The sequence below is a fragment of the Brassica oleracea genome, chromosome C5 (assembly GCF_000695525.1).
Source record: "Brassica oleracea var. oleracea cultivar TO1000 chromosome C5, BOL, whole genome shotgun sequence".
NCBI lineage: Eukaryota > Viridiplantae > Streptophyta > Magnoliopsida > Brassicales > Brassicaceae > Brassica > Brassica oleracea.
In genome coordinates, this window is record NC_027752.1 from 10,243,976 (window position 1) to 10,259,911 (window position 15,936).

Below are 15,936 nucleotides of genomic sequence, written 5' to 3' on the forward strand. Positions count from 1 at the left end.
GCTTGAAACTGAAGATGAAAGAGTCTCAGGATAGACAGAAGATTTATGCAGACAGACGCAGAAAAGACCTTGAGTTTGAAGTAGGAGACATGGTATATCTCAAAACCGTCACCTACAAAGGCAAAGACCGATCCTCAATGAATGCCAAGCTGAGTCCAAGATACATGGGACCGTACAAGATCCTGGAAAGGATTGGAAAGGTCGCCTACAAATTGGAGCCGCCCTTATCGATGGCTCGGTTCCATAACGTGTTCCATGTATCTTTGCTGCGAAAATGCATAAGGAATCAAGACAATGTGGTTCCTAACCACCATCTGACTTGAGAGAGAACCTTACTGTGGAGGGACGACCAGTCTGGATCATTGGTAGAAAAACCAAACCTGAAGGCAGAAAGAATATCAAAATGATCCAAGTCGTTTGGGACTGCAATGGAGAAGAAGAAACGACTTGGGAGCCAGAGGCGAGAATGAAAGCTGAGTTTCCAAAGTGGTTTGACAAACTCACGGAAGATTCAGGAAGAAAGACTCGAGGACGAGTCTGAGCCAAGTGGGGGAGAACTTGTAGCGACCGTGTTCCGAAGATCGATGTTAGGATGATCTGAGGACTGAGTGGACGGACTGTGAGAACGTACTTAATGGATTGGATGATGCTAGAAAGAGTTGATCAGAGTTCGAAGGACTTTCCGTGGGTGGATGGGAGAACTTGGATCGGCGCCTGATTAGTAGCGACTAGAGCGGAACCATGTACCCGATTAAAGCTAGGAACAGATCTGTTTTTGAGCCAAACAAAGCTCCATCAGTCGGTCTTACGCTCGGGTTATTGGACAGGCCGTTCGGTTTGTGGAACTCAGGATGTTCGGACAACTCGATGAAAATCCAGGCAAAACAGAATTTTCGGACAGCGATGGTCGGATCCGGACAAGTGTTGTTGGATTCGGACAAGACGGTTGAACTGGTCGGCTAGACAGCGATTGTCAGAAATCAGACAAGGCGGTTAAGACTATCGGCTAAGCTGAGATGAGCTGATTTAGTAGTATCAGTCTGATTCGAACAAGGCGGTTAGAGTTGTCGACTGGATCAGTCAGCTCTAGCTCGAGTTTCGTCTAAGTAAAACTGGCGGGAACAGTTAAAGTTCGAAAAAGGGGAAAAACTCGCGCTGGAACACTTTGGAGCGCGGGGTGGCGGTTACGGATTAAGAGCCGCGTGTAAATTAAGCGAGAACGGTTAACTTGGCAGTTTCTCGGGCCTAAACCACCCAACTGCCCATTTTAATCGTCTCCTTTGTCTTATTCCGCCATTTTCTGTACGGAAACGGGAAGAAAGAACCAGAGAGAAACTCAGAGAGAGAAAAGTTCGATCAAGAGAGAGCCTTGACTGTCTGAAAAAGAACTAACACTCTGAAATAATTCTAAATAAGGAAAAATATGAAAATGGCCCAAGTCTGATTGAGGAAGTCGAGTCAGACTCGTACTGATGTTACGAAAAAATAGGTCGGGTCCTTTCACAATGCCCCTAATATCATATAGTAATCTAGTTTATATTTTAAATTTAATCAGTAAAAATATTAAATACAATCCTACAAAATTGTTTTTTTGGCAATATCAATATAACTTTATTATAATAACATCATTAATACTTTAAACATAAAATTTAATCTTTATAAAATAGAGATTTTTAGTCTTTATAAAATACAAATTGTTAAAGAAAAATGGCGACATTACCCAAAAATGTCGACAGATTCACGAAAGGATTTCGACATAACGGGATACTCAATGCATCAACATCTACCACGCGATCGAGCTCTTTCCATGTTTTCACGTTTTCTTATTCTTTTTAAAAGGTTCTCTCCTAACAAACATGTGATCTCAACCGCACGCGCCGCTTCCCTATAAATAACCGATCAACGCTAATTCTTGATTTCCCTTCCAGTCAACGAAACTCAACGCCGAATACTTATTTTAAGTCTCTTAGTTTTCATTCCTCTGTCGGAGACTTATTTAAATCTATTTTAAATGTAAAATGGTAATTTTACATATGTTTAATGTAGTATTTCCATTTTTTATGTTGTATGTTTACATATTATTTATTATTTTCAAAATTATATATAATGTTTTTTTTTACAAAATAGTAATGTTACATTATGGAGATAAGCCGTCTTTTTTTAGTGAAAAATGGTAATCTTACATATGTTTAATGTAGTATTTCCATTTTTTATGGTGTATGTTTACATATATTTATTGTTTTCGAAATTATATATAATGGTTTTTGTTTTTTTCTTATAAAACGGTAATGTTACATTATGGAGATAAGCCGTCTTTTTTTTTAAAGTGAAAATAGTAATTTTACATATGTTTTACGTAGTTTTTCCATTTTTTATGCTGTATGTTTACATATTATTTATAATTTTCGAAAATTAGTAATATTAAAATATAAAACTATATTTTATGCCACGTGTCATTTTTTTCGCTGATATGGACGCTCTAGGGAGCCTCAAAGATCTCTTTTATTAGTATAGACCATTTTTTATGTTGTATGTTTATAATTATTTTTTAAAAATAAAAATGTAAATGGTAATCTTACATATGTTTAATGTAGTTTTTCCATTTTTTATGTTGTATGTTTATAATTATTTTTTAAAAATAAAAATGTAAATGGTAATCTTACATATGTTTAATGTAGTTTTTCCATTTTTTATGTTGTATGTTTATAATTATTTTTTAAAAATAAAAATGTAAATGGTAATCTTACATATGTTTAATGTAGTATTTCCATTTCTTATGTTGTATATTTACATATATTTATTATTTTCGAAATTATATGTAATGTTTGTTGTTTTTTTTTTATAAAACGGTAATGTTACATTATGGAGATAAGCCGTTTTTTTAAGTGAAAAATGGTAATTTTACTTATGTTTAATGCAGTTTTTCTATTTTTATGTTGTATGTTTAAATATTATATATAATTTTCGAAAATTAGTAATATTAAAATGTAAAATTATATTTTATGTCACGTGTCATATTTCGGAAAAATTTTTTTTTCGCTGACGTGGATGAAACTTATTTTATTAGTATAGATAGTATAGATGTGATCTCAACCGCACGCGCCGCTTCCCTATAAATAACCGATCAACGCTAATTCTTGATTTCCCTTCCACAAAACGAAACTCAACGCCAAATACTTATTTTAAGTCTCTTAGTTTTCATCTTTGTCGGAGATTTATTTAAATCCATAATCATATAATGGGATCTCTCTCGGCGTTTGAGGAGCGGCTGCAGTACCCGACGGCAAGGCGGGATGAGTCCATCGTTGAAGATTATCACGGCGTTAGAATCGCCGATCCTTACCGTTGGTAAGAATTTACGTTTTCAGCTGTAACTTCTCTCGTTTTTTTATGATCACGTTATTGAGCTGACTATTAATCATGGTTGGAGATTCTTCTTACAGGAGATTTTAAAATTTGCTGCTGTTTTTGTCGGAAGTTGATTGAGTTCTTGTAATAAAATAACTAGATTTTGACCCGCGCGGATTTATTTATTTATTTTTTTTCAATTGACAAATATTTAGTAAATGTCATATTTCATATATTTGTGTTTTATTTTATAAAAAACTTAAACTTTCTATCTTTCTTTATTGTGTTTCATTTTAAATGACTATTTATGTTTAAAAAATTAAATTTTATTTTTTTAATGAATTAAGTTGGTATAACTCTGATAAATTAATTTTATTATGTGGTTAATATTTTTAATAAAAATAATTATATACTTTTAATAAAGATTTATATTTTTCAATGAAAAAAGATAATTTTTTTTTATGAATGCTTAAATTATATTAAGAAAAAAAAATAAAGAATGGTTGACATTTTTTTTTTGAACTTGGGATAAATGTCCCAAATAAAAAAAATGTGAGAATTGGATCTGATTTTTTAATCGGTCCAAATGGCCCAAGAGATATCTGATGTGGACAGTGGGCTGAATTAAAAAAAAATGGTCCAATATAGATGTGTTATTAATATTACTTGATTGTCTTTAAAGAAAAGACACACTGTAAAAATAACGATAAGATATTTGGATCGAGCTTTTTTTGGACCAGCTTATATTTATGTTTCGGCTCATTTTAGATATTTATTGGACCAGTTATTTTGAAAAACTAGGCCCATTTATGGACCATTTTTTGTTTGTTTGTGATTTGGTATAGAAACTTGTACCGGTTTGGTCCAATTGTAAAATTATTTCGGTTAAGATTCGTTAATTTTTCTGTTAGGTTGGAAGATCCAGAAGCAGAGGAAGTGAAAGACTTTGTAGAGAAGCAAGTGAACTTGTCAGATTCACTGTTAAAAACTTGTGAAACAAAGGAAAAGCTTCATGAGAAAATCACGAAGCTCATTGATCATCCTCGCTATGATACTCCCTTCAAGCGAGGGAACAGTTACTTTTACTTCCATAACACGGGTCTTCAAGCTCAGAGTGTGCTTTATATCCAGGTAACGCGAAACATGTTTTCAACTCTTGTTTAATCCTTTGAATTAAGTTTTTTGATTATAGATTTGGGGTTTTTTCAGGATGATTTGGATGCGGAAGCAGAGGTTTTGCTTGACCCCAATACACTTAGTGATGATGGAACAGTTTCTTTAAACTCTTTGGCTGTGAGTGAGGATGGTAAGTATATGGCTTATGGGCTTTGCTCAAGTGGTAGTGATTGGGTGACTATTAAAGTTATGAAGATTGAAGATAAGAAGACAGTGGAGTCTGATACTTTATCTTGGGTAAGGTTTCTTCAATTTGAACTGTACTACTCCTCAATTAGTATTCCACTTTGATATGACTCTGTTTCTGTTGAGTTTAGGTTAAATTTAGTGGGATTACATGGACACACGATGGTCTAGGTTTTTTCTACAGCCGTTACCCAGCTCCACAGTGAGTCTTGTGTGTAATTATGAAACTTTTTGAGGAAAGGGTTTTGAGTTTTCTTATTGTGGTTTGTTTTTGTAGAGAGGGAGATAAGATAGATGCTGGCACAGAGACTAACTCTAACCTTTACCATGAGTTGTACTACCATTTCCTAGAGACCGATCAATCTGAAGATGTTTTATGTTGGAGAGACCAAGACAATCCTAAACACATGTTCGGTTCTAAAGTCACTGATGATGGAAAGGTAAAGCCACTTATTTATAATGCGTCACTTAAAAGTTTTGGTTGTAACCATTATGTTTTATTCTTAATGTAGTACTTAATCATGACCATTGAAGAAGGGTGTGACCCTGTAAACAAAGTTTATCACTGTGATCTCTCATCACTTCCTAAATTAGGTCTAGAAGGTTATAGAGGAAGCAAATCTCTACTTCCGTTTATAAAGCTCATCGACACATTTGAAGCACAGTATATTGCTATCGCAAACGACGAGACACTGTTTAATTTCTTTACAAACAAAGATGCACCAAAGTACAAGCTAGTTCGTGTTGATCTAAACGAACCGAGCACTTGGAATGATGTTATACCCGAGCACGAGAAAGATGTCCTCTCAACAGCATGTGTAGTCAACGGAAACCAGCTTGTGGTTAGCTACATGAGCGATGTAAAACACATCTTGCAGATTAGAGACTTGGAGTCCGGTTCCTTGCTTCACACGTTACCTGTAGATATTGGTTCGGTGGGTGGAGTTTTTGCTAGGCGTAAAGACACAACCTTCTTCTTTAGGTTCACAAGCTTCCTTACTCCTGGTGTGATTTACAAATGTGACTTATCTAATGAAGCTCCACTAGTTACAGTCTTCCGTGAAATCGATGTACCTGGATTCGATAGAACAGCATTTCAAGCCACTCAGGTAACGTGTGTTACAAGCTTTGAATTTACTCTTCTTCTTTTTTTAATCCATACTATGTGGGTTTTTATAGGTATTTTATCCGAGTAAGGATGGAACAAAGATACCAATGTTCATTGTGGCTAGAAAAGAGATAGAGCTGGACGGATCACACCCTTGTTTGCTCTATGCGTATGGTGGGTTTAGCGCAAGCATGACGCCTTTTTTCAGTGCAACTCGTATTGTGCTTAGTAGACATCTTGGTGCTGTGTTCTGTTTTGCAAACATACGTGGTGGTGGTGAGTATGGTGAGGAGTGGCATAAAGCTGGCGCGCTTGGCAATAAGCAGAACTGCTTCGATGATTTTATTGCTGGAGCAGAGTATTTGGTTTCTGCTGGTTATACACAACCGAAGAAACTTTGTATTGAAGGGAGTAGTAACGGTGGGATACTAATTGGGGCTTGCATTAATCAGGTAGAGACTCTTAAAAACTCTAGATTGTGATCATAGTAATCATAAAGTTAGATGAAGAATTTTGTTTGCAATGTGACACAGAGACCGGATCTGTTTGGGTGTGCTTTGGCTCATGTTGGAGTCATGGACATGCTAAGGTTTCACAAGTTTACTATAGGACATGCTTGGACTTCTGAGTTTGGTTGTTCTGACAAGGAAGAGGAGTTCCATTGGTTGATAAAGTAAGTCTTGTTTTAGGTCAAAACATAAAGCTTCCTTGTTTGGCAAGATATAAGATATCTGATGGTTTTGTTATTTGAAAAATGTAATAATAAAGGTATTCGCCTCTGCATAATGTAAAGAGGCCATGGGAACAGAAGAGGGATGGATTTGTTCAGTATCCATCTACGATGTTGTTAACTGCTGATCATGATGATAGAGTTGTCCCACTTCATACATTCAAGTTGCTTGCGGTTTGTCTTTTGTCTCTTGTTTGCTTTTTGCATCTTCCTTGTTTTTGTTCTTCCACTGAAACCTGTTTTGGTTTTGCAGACAATGCAATATGAATTAGGTTTGAGTTTAGAGAATAGTCCACAGACGAACCCTATAATTGCTCGGATTGAAGTTAAAGCCGGGCACGGAGCAGGACGTCCAACACAAAAGATTGTGAGTTATCAGTTTAATCTTTTTTTGTTCAATAGATATGCTTGAGGAAGTGTGAGTAGGAGAGTTAAAGTCTGTGAGTTGCAACAGATTGATGAAGCGGCTGATCGGTATGGGTTTATGGCGAAGATGGTGGATGCTACATGGCTGGACTGAAATTGACATGGAAGAGATTAGTTTCTTGTTATATCCTAAGAGAGAGAGAGAGCTACTGCTTACTGTTGTAATATTTTGTTAACCAACAGAGTCATTACAATTATATACTACGTTGCTGTGTTTTGTTAACCGACAGAGATTATTACAGTTACATACTGCTACATGTGCTGTGTTCAGCTAGTCATAAAGATATACTACGACACTGTTTTTGAGTAGACGCATTTTAGAATTGAACTGAACCACTAAAATAATCCACGTTATAATTTTAAGTAACTAGTATATTTTAAAGGTAGGAAATGAATGTGTAGGAATCAAAAGTACAAAAATGAGAGCTTGTGGAGAGTTGGTAGTTTAAGAATCGCCCATTTTGACATCAGTGACATCAAGTTGTATTATCTCCGCCCTGCATCCTAAAATTGATCCCATGCTGTAAACAAAGTGAAACAAATAAGATTTATATGGTTCAATGCTTCTTGTTACCATTCTTCTTTAATCTAAGTTCTAATATAAAGAAAGGAGTTCATTCTTTTTACTATACCTTGGACTGGTACGACCAAGATCTCCATGAACAAACTCTTTGATGTATGTTCCAGCCTGCATTAATGAAAATTTTAAAATTTGCCCATCTTTTATAAATTATGATAAAAACTAGAATGAGTTGAGTTAGAAGATGTAGCAACCTGTGTGCATAGATGCAGTAGAAAGTAGTGAGAGCTTCCTTTAATCTTTTCCACTTTCATCCTGAGGATTGGAACCAGCAACGACTGACCCTTACTAAACAGAAGAAGCTTCAAGGTAAGTAAACACAAAAAATTCACGACAGATAGTCACTAACCAGTGTATAGTCCTTTCACGTTCCAATGGACTTCGGCGGTGAAGCACTCTTACTGGTGTTTTCTGCAAGATTTTCTGCAGTGACATAATACAGTTAGCACTGCGAACAAAGAACGGTGTTTAAGAACAGGCATGTGACTTTTGATATGATCCGAATATTTATATTTCACCCAAAAAATAATTAACAAAAAAGAAACCAAGTGACTCACCAATTCTTTCAGGGCAGTAATTGAGTTGATATCTTTCTCTTCAAGTGGACGAGAAATCCATACAAGTGCAGCATATTGCTTCTGCAATATAAATCAAAAATATCTGAGTAGTTGTTCAATAGCTTTATGACACTTCTAACTAGATCATTAATTTGGTTAAGGTAACAACATATCGATAGCATTTAGCAAAACTGACCTGTTTTTCTGCTTCTCCTTCACGCATCATTGCCCAACACTGACTTCCTATGAATTTAAGGTCTTTAACTCCGACCTGCAGACAGAATACTGCTTGTAAGCTTGCAAACAAACCACATAGTCAACTAATACAACATGTCTGTTACTTATGTGTTCAAGTTCAAATGATTAGGCCTTACTAGTTTTTTCTCTGAGTTGTTTATCTTCTCTTCAATTTCCATCAATGATTCCTGGGATGGGCATTTTCGAGAGTTCTGAACCTCGACTAAGAAAGGTCTGCCTGAACCCAACATTCGTACCTGAATAGAGCTCTTTCATATTATCAGCATAAACTTGTTGAATTTGAACATGATACTCGGAAAAGCGAAATATTCTAACATCAATATCTTCTCTGCCAGCAGCATGGAACTTGTAGGAATCCCCAAAGCATGCTGGAAGAATATTTCCACCAATTATCTCCTGAAAAAAAGCGATATCTCTCAAGTCACCTGATAGCTTAAGGAATAATATGTACAAATCCAGATAACTACAAAGTGTACTACCTCAACAGACGCTTCACCCATTCTTTCATCATCAATAATCCATCGTGATTGACTTACATTTCTAGAGTACTGCAAAAGATAAGATTGAACAATCCATCGGTATAAATCCCCAGTAAGAAGTAAAAAGATCTGCTTGGACATCTGTGAATTCATTTGTTACAAAACTACAATTTGCACACAAATGAATGGATGGGTCACAACAGACAGTCTCAAGAACACGAAAGCATTGACTTACTTTGAAGTATCTCCCACTAAAAAAGATAGGCATCTTGTTGCAGTGAACTGACAAGATGCATGGTTCATAAACCTGGAAATAAGAAGGAAAAGAGCAGCGAACGTGAGTTCTTGTAAGCCAAATCATATGACAAGGCGGATAAAAAGATTATACTCGGCTATAAATCTACGGTCAAACATGCAAAACAATTACCTTTTCAAATGAATTCTCGGACATACAGGTTGATCCATTCTCTTCGCCTGCATAAACACATCAACACATTAAATACACATAATAACATTGGCACTTGAAAATTATTAAATTTGTTGGAACATCTGTATATAAACTGTACGGGCTGATGTAGGTGGCCACATGATCCATCAAGTGTATAAACCGTTATAAGAAGACATGGAGTAGGAAAAGCTAGAAAAGGTTCAAGAAATAAGTATATAGGCATTTTATAGAAACAATGACATCTATGCAAAAGAGAATAAAGTAGCGCAGATAAAGAGATCCGGATAAAATGAAATCATCTATGAACACTAAAAGAAACTCAAAGATGTCGGCTGACATAACAACAACAGAAGACATGAAAGTCAACTATTTTTGCATCAACAAACTCCTTACACATCACAAGTATGGTTGATATTTCAAGTAATAATGTACGCACCATTATCCCATTCTCATAGATGATATATGAAGAGTTCAAAACAAAAGGGTCAACCAAGTAAAAGATTGTGGTAAAGTCTCGACATACCTGTTTTCCTCTTCTTTCTCTCATGCTTTGTAGTTTCAGACGCACTTTGAGCCTCATCTGATGCCTTAGAGTAAGTCAAACGGATGTGAAAAGAGCTTGAATCTGATTTAGCACCCTGCAAACCTCAAAACAAGGACAACATGAAAAAAAGTAAGCAATACAAAACCATACGTGAAAACCTAAACAAGTCAACAATTTTACAAAACAGAAGACAAGACTCACCAACGATGCTTTAAGAGGATCCAAGACTAGAACTTTCAAGGCATCCTTTACAGAGATCTTTTCGCTCTGCACCCAACCTTCACTGTTATACTTTCCTTTAAGGTAAAATCTACACAGGTAGAAACATACCCAAAAAAAAAAAAAAACTGAGAAATTGCAAAAGAGATATGCTTTCTAGGACTCAATACGCTGATAAAACCAAATGCAAGTAAGGCTTACAAGACGGCACGCTCATTCTCCACGATAGTTGAAGGAACAGAGACTTCGAGAGCAAAGCTATCGAACTCGTGACCTTCCTCCTTCACCAAGTCCATTATCCTTGCGGCGTAATCACTACCACACTCCGATCTCACCAGCGTTTGCTTGGCATCGGAGAAAACGAGCTGCAATACACCTAAACAGACAATGCAGACTCTGGAGCAGCTAGATGAGGCATCTTCCTCGTCGCCGGATTCTAGCCAGCTCCGCAGAGTTGACGCCGAGACCGACGACAAATCGGAATCAAAAGGCTCGACGGATACCAATCGGAAAATACACCTCTCGCACACCTAACGAATTCGGAAAGAGATTAAAGAAAGAGAAACCCTAATGAGAGGAAGGAAGATAAAAAAAAGGATTACAGACAGACCCCTAGAGATAGCAGATCTTTCACAGCAGTAGAATGCAGTGATCGAGCTGCTTCGTACACAAGTCCTGACTTGTGCTCGCCGGACGAGGGTTTTGCTTCGTCGGACATTCTTCTTTGAAAAAACCGGAGATCGGGAGAAGGCGGCTTGTCGCAATTAGCAGTTATCGCAGTGTCAAAGAAAGGTTACCTTTGCTTTATACGTATATTTTACTACTTGGAATCGTAAAACAATGTGGGCGTTTGGTCTACTGGTATGATTCTCGCTTCGGGTGCGAGAGGTCTCGAGTTCGATTCTCGGAACAACCCCTTTTTCTTGTTTCTTCCTTCTGTCATTTGGCTCAACTAATTTCCCGCTATGCAATAATCTCTCAAATTCTATACCCTTATTTTTTTTTTGTAAAAAAAGAGGTTAAACCCAGGTCTATTAAAGACACAGACCTAACCCACGGGTGGAGGTACAGCCCACGGATAGACCCTCTTCTGGGCATTCAAATGAGCCGAAAGCAATAGCTCATATCCGTGTAGCCAGCGGTGTTCGAACCAGGGTTCGCCGTATTGGGTTTATTCCCTCAAGCGCCACTGGACTACCACCACTGGTTATCTATACCCTTATCATGCAATGAACAAGATATACACAAAGTTGTTATCTAGTTACACTTTACATGGGATTGTAATCTAGGTTATTAACTCCTCGACAATATCTTTCAAAAATCTCTTAAAATATACAAATGAGGTGGCTATATATAAGTTTTTTTTTTTTTGAAACTATATATGTTCGACAGCTTAACATGTACCAAAGATTTGATGAAAATATATTCCCAACATCCATAAATAGAATATATTATGTAAATAGATTATAACAGTATCAAGAATGTTCCACGAAACCACGTCGAAAAGCTCTCTCGCCTTTCTTAACTTTTTTAGTTAAAAGTTAAGACGGGTTCTTATATTCCGCTAAGATCTCCACCCTAAGAACTCTCCATTAAACATGCTCTTAGAGTATAGATAACCCTGGTCTCTTAGCCGGGGTTCTTAACTCATGATTTGACTTTTTTTAATATTTTTTTGCTAAGAGACGGTTCTTAGCTTTTCTTAATTAAAATCTAAAGAAAACTAAGAAACGTCTCTTGTCCGAAACTAAGAACGCCATTTAAGAGATCGGATTAATCATGGTCTTAGACCATTATTAACGGGGATTCTTGGATGGGTCTCTTAGGTTAATCTATATTATTAAAAGAGAAGTACTCATTTGAAAATGTTCTTACTTCATTAATTAAACTCTTTTTTTTTCCTTGTCTTTTTCAGTTGCATTTATGAAATATCCTAAAACGAATAAAACTACCTAATTTATTACTTGTCTTTTCAGTTACATTAATGAAATATGCTTAAATGAATTTAAACTTCATATTTTATTGTTTGTCTTTTTCAGTTACCTTAATGAAATATCATTAAATAAATTTGGACATAATGTCATTTAATCAACCAAAAAAACTTATGAGTTATTCTTACGTGCATAATTTTAATAAAAGAGATTTTTAAAAACGTGCATCATTAAAATGTTACCTAAAACATGCAGCACTAATATATAACATGCATCAATAAAACTAGAATTTGACTCACACAATTGTACGGATATTATTTTCAGTTGATTAAATTTAAAAATAATTATTTATTCAAAAAATATTTAAGAATGACTATGTTTTAAAAAATTATACGGTTTTCTCATTTGTCATTTGATAAATTGTTAGAAAGAAAATTTTAGCATAATATAACTCAGTTGTCATTTGCTAAATTTATGGTTTTTATTTATATTTTTTATTATTTAATTATAATATTTTCATTTTATATTTGAAAGATAAATGAATTTTCTTTCAAACAATATTTTTGTAAATATATATTTTTTTAAAAGTAATCAATTTAAATTGTTATTATCATTGAATATACTTATTTTTGACATAATTTGAGTTTTCGTTTACATCAAAACTTATCATATTTTAGGATAATTTTAATTTAAAATGTAATTTTCATATTTTTCAAACAAATTCTAAAAATATTTTTTTAAATATTCTGTTATAATTGTTAAAAAAATATTGAATTACATTTCAAACAAAAAGGTAAAGATATTAAAAATATTCTAATTAAAATATGTAAAATTTAATATAGTTTCAAGGAAATGATCAAAATAAAAAAATTACACATAAAAAAAATCATGATTTTTGTTAACTGGGCGGATCATTATTTATTTGATATCGCACACAAAAGAAAATTTTTTGTTTATACAATTATTTAATTAACTCTATATACTCATTTTTTATGTATTTTTATATGATATCACACATTCGTAAAAAATAGATAGTTTAATATGCAAAAAAAAAAAATTTACTTAATGAATATAATATAAACGAATATTACAAATACATCATTTAATGAAATAAATAATTAAAAAATGAAAAATTCATATCGCGCTAGGGTCTGGTATATAATTACTATCTTTGCATCTCTTCAAAGTTCGAAACGTTGAATCTTTTGTTCTTGTTGTTTAGATTTCCATGCCACTGAGAATTAAATTAAACTACATATTTTAATGATTGTTTTTTCCAGTTAAATTAATGAGTTTTCCTTAATGAAATTTAAACTTAATGTCATTAAATGACCCTAAAAATACATCATATTTAACGTAACTTATTACAGACGAGTACGGCCCAATAATGAACTTGAATTTTATTTTTACGAAAACGTGAGTCACTTGACTTATGTAATATTTAAAATATATTAACTACAATATAACAAATGCATATAACCTACCTATACTTTAGTTTGAAATGATCATGCTCAAGTTTTATATAGTCAACTTACATCATGCATCGATCGATGTACAATAGTCAAACCACCTATAGTTTTCGTTTTCTTTATAGGATGTATCAACCAACCAATCATCCCACTGATTTTCTAAGCTTTATTAAAAAACAAATCAATAAATACAAACTCAAAATCCAATATCTTCTATTAATCAAAACATAATATCTTCAAAGTCGTATCTTTAATGTACTTATTAAATATAGAAACTATAACCATAATTACACTAATTATAAGAATAGATTTGATTCCAACCAATTGATCTATTACTTCGGTAATTGATTTGCTTGCAGAAGAGGAAACAATAAATTTAAAATTTATAAGAATATAAAGATATAGAGATTCCAACCAATTGCCTATATTTGCGTATGATTTTCGCATAAAAAGGTTCAAATTGAACATTTAAAAAGATAGAGAGATTTTTTTAATCTTTTACCGACACATAACTTAAACAAAACGAAGAGTTAAATGTAATTTTTTTACATCATTTAGTTAAATAAATAACCATAAACCGAAAATTCATATCCGCGTTGGCGCGCGGATCGGGGTCCAGTTAGGAACTAAAGAAAAAAACACCAATTAACTTAAGCTACGTTTGTGTTTCAAAAAAAAAGTGTTTCAAAAACTTAAGCGACGTTTCTTAATTAAGGGACAGAAGATACTGCTCTTGTATGTTCCTTCCTTCTTTTCTCGCTACAAGATCTTTCCATAGCCTCCTCGTTTCCATGGCTGCTTCAGCTGCTTTCTCTGTATCATCCCCACCTCTCGTACCCTCTTCCTGCAAAATTCGAAGACAGTTTCTCTTGCGTAATCCAAAAATCTTCAAACCCGTTTAGGTTAGAGCTTCTGTCGGAACTAAAGTGAGTCCCTTGATCTCCATCGATGACAATGTTTCAGTCCAAACTAAAGTGAGTTAGTGTTTGTCTCATCGTCTCGCAGTTATTATTCAATTTCAATTAAAAATTTGATCTTCGTATTAGGTGCTCTAGAAGATAGTTTTTGTTGAAGAGATTGATGAAAGTTATGATCTTTATGGAACCAGAATTGAAAAGTTAGGATCTTTATGAGATGTATTGAATGCTCTATCAATTGACTTGATATCGATGTTGTTTTATATTGAAACCAGGATTGAAAAGTTATGATCTTTATGAACAATCGTTAGTTTATTGGTTTCATTGTTGTTTTGTTTTAGATAAGCAAGTGGCAGTGGAAGTTCAAAGGAAACTCGATCGGTCCCAGGGGTCCTCAGGCTCGTCAGGTTCGTTCTCTCTGCGGGACATGGTTGTATGTTGCTTTACGCTTTGCTTCACCTCGCCGGCTACGACAATGTCTTGGTCAGTGATCATAAAGATTCAATCTTTTTTTATATTAAATTGATAGTGTTAGACTTTACTGATAAAGTGTTGGACTTTGTTTTATTAGGAGGAGGATTTGAAGAGTTTCAGACAATGGGGAAGCAAGACACCAGGACATCCCGAGAATTTCGAGACTCCTGGGATTGAAGTCACTACTGGTTAGCCTTTGTGTGGTTCCATTACATACAGAGCTTTCTATGGTCTATGTTTTAACGATTGTGTGTGTCTCTATGGCAGGTCCTCTTGGACAAGGAATAGCCAATGCTGTTGGTTTAGCTCTTGCTGAGAAGCACTTAGCTGCTCGGTTCAACAAACCTGGCGCTAAAGTTGACCACTACACGTAATATTTAGCTTTCTGTTACCATTCTTTGTTTTTATTTCAAGCTCTGATTTTCTTGGCTTGATTTGTTTAGGTATGTGATCCTTGGAGATGGTTGTCAGATGGAGGTATTTCAAATGAAGCAGCCTTTCTAGCTGGTCACTGGGGACTTGGAAAGCTCATTGCTTTCTATGATGACAATCACATCTCCATTGATGGAGACACTGCGATTGCCTTTACTGAGAACGTTGACCAGCGTTTCGAAGCTCTTGGATGGCATGTTATCTGGGTGAAGAATTTTAACACTGGGTATGATGAGATCCGTGCTGCTATTAAGGAAGCTAAAGCTGTTACAGACAAGCCCACATTGATTAAGGTAAACTACACAATCTCTTAGCCTTCAGACACTGGTTGAGTCTAAAGACCTTTGGCATTTTGTTTGTGTCCCAAGGTCACTACTACAATTGGTTATGGATCTCCCAACAAGGCGAACTCATACAGTGTCCATGGAGCTTGTGTCTATATAACAAACACTCTCGACTTGTAACAAACACTCTTGCTTTCTCTCTTTTTCTCTCTTAAATCAACATCAATACTATTAAAAATGAAGGAGTCTTAAAAAATCTACTTATAAAAGTTGTTTGGACCCTTTCATTTAACACATTATTTTTTGGTCTTACCTTAAATTTAGACTAACAATATGTTACCATATATTTCTCTAACAATAATTTATTCAA

At 34.7% G+C, this 15,936-nt stretch overlaps 3 protein-coding genes across 9 annotated transcripts; 2 read left to right on the forward strand and 1 right to left on the reverse strand.

The window, feature by feature from the left end:
• The first annotated feature begins 1,833 nt into the window (after positions 1-1,833).
• On the forward strand, positions 1,834-7,219 carry LOC106296111 (prolyl endopeptidase-like). 2 transcript variants are annotated; one of them, XM_013732170.1, is made up of 12 exons: positions 1,834-2,000; positions 3,224-3,348; positions 4,260-4,479; positions 4,558-4,761; positions 4,842-4,912; positions 4,988-5,150; positions 5,223-5,819; positions 5,890-6,270; positions 6,352-6,491; positions 6,587-6,722; positions 6,802-6,915; positions 7,003-7,219. In XM_013732170.1, exons 2-12 carry the CDS (start codon positions 3,239-3,241, stop codon positions 7,066-7,068), a joined length of 2,202 nt encoding a protein of 733 aa, XP_013587624.1. In that variant the 5' UTR covers positions 1,834-2,000; positions 3,224-3,238; the 3' UTR covers positions 7,069-7,219. The 2 variants fall into 2 exon arrangements, with proteins under 2 accessions (XP_013587624.1, XP_013587623.1); XM_013732169.1 differs by lacking the exon at positions 1,834-2,000 and having other exon boundaries at positions 2,999-3,348.
• A 76-nt stretch (positions 7,220-7,295) lies between these two features.
• Positions 7,296-10,819, reverse strand: LOC106296112 (putative tRNA pseudouridine synthase Pus10). Its single transcript, XM_013732171.1, has 15 exons — positions 10,670-10,819; positions 10,261-10,589; positions 10,042-10,150; positions 9,820-9,934; positions 9,276-9,322; positions 9,084-9,155; positions 8,849-8,917; positions 8,685-8,765; positions 8,486-8,605; positions 8,308-8,382; positions 8,112-8,192; positions 7,904-7,977; positions 7,749-7,809; positions 7,607-7,662; positions 7,296-7,495 (listed from the first exon to the last, which is right to left on the reverse strand). Exons 1-15 carry the CDS (start codon positions 10,775-10,777, stop codon positions 7,420-7,422), a joined length of 1,473 nt encoding a protein of 490 aa, XP_013587625.1. The 5' UTR covers positions 10,778-10,819; the 3' UTR covers positions 7,296-7,419.
• Positions 10,820-14,166: 3,347 nt separating this feature from the next.
• LOC106293301 (transketolase, chloroplastic-like) lies at positions 14,167-15,833 on the forward strand. 6 transcript variants are annotated; one of them, XR_001260435.1, is made up of 6 exons: positions 14,167-14,385; positions 14,718-14,783; positions 14,948-15,038; positions 15,118-15,220; positions 15,294-15,575; positions 15,651-15,833. XR_001260435.1 is itself a non-coding variant. In XM_013728963.1 (6 exons), exons 2-5 carry the CDS (start codon positions 14,812-14,814, stop codon positions 15,352-15,354), a joined length of 306 nt encoding a protein of 101 aa, XP_013584417.1. In that variant the 5' UTR covers positions 14,167-14,437; positions 14,718-14,811; the 3' UTR covers positions 15,355-15,575; positions 15,651-15,833. The 6 variants fall into 6 exon arrangements, 4 of the variants coding, with proteins under 4 accessions (XP_013584417.1, XP_013584415.1, XP_013584418.1 ...); XM_013728963.1 differs by having other exon boundaries at positions 14,167-14,437; positions 14,718-14,859; positions 15,115-15,220; XM_013728961.1 differs by having other exon boundaries at positions 14,167-14,433; positions 14,718-14,859; positions 15,115-15,220.
• Positions 15,834-15,936: the final 103 nt, after the last annotated feature.

Excerpts from the sequence above, each read along its gene's own strand:
- LOC106296111 (XM_013732170.1), top strand. The coding sequence starts at position 3,239 with ATGGGATCTCTCTCGGCGTTTGAGGAGCGGCTGCAGTACCCGACGGCA. Across the intron at positions 3,349-4,259 it reads ATCGCCGATCCTTACCGTTG|GTTGGAAGATCCAGAAGCAG; the intron begins GTAAGAATTTAC and ends TTTTTCTGTTAG. Across the intron at positions 6,916-7,002 it reads GACGTCCAACACAAAAGATT|ATTGATGAAGCGGCTGATCG; the intron begins GTGAGTTATCAG and ends GAGTTGCAACAG.
- LOC106293301 (XM_013728963.1), top strand. The coding sequence starts at position 14,812 with ATGTTGCTTTACGCTTTGCTTCACCTCGCCGGCTACGACAATGTCTTG. Across the intron at positions 15,039-15,114 it reads TGGGATTGAAGTCACTACTG|CAGGTCCTCTTGGACAAGGA; the intron begins GTTAGCCTTTGT and ends GTGTCTCTATGG. Across the intron at positions 15,221-15,293 it reads GCTAAAGTTGACCACTACAC|GTATGTGATCCTTGGAGATG; the intron begins GTAATATTTAGC and ends TGATTTGTTTAG.
- LOC106296112 (XM_013732171.1), bottom strand. The coding sequence starts at position 10,777 with ATGTCCGACGAAGCAAAACCCTCGTCCGGCGAGCACAAGTCAGGACTT. Across the intron at positions 8,383-8,485 it reads ACAACTCAGAGAAAAAACTA|GTCGGAGTTAAAGACCTTAA; the intron begins GTAAGGCCTAAT and ends TTCTGTCTGCAG. Across the intron at positions 7,978-8,111 it reads TTACTGCCCTGAAAGAATTG|AAAATCTTGCAGAAAACACC; the intron begins GTGAGTCACTTG and ends ATGTCACTGCAG.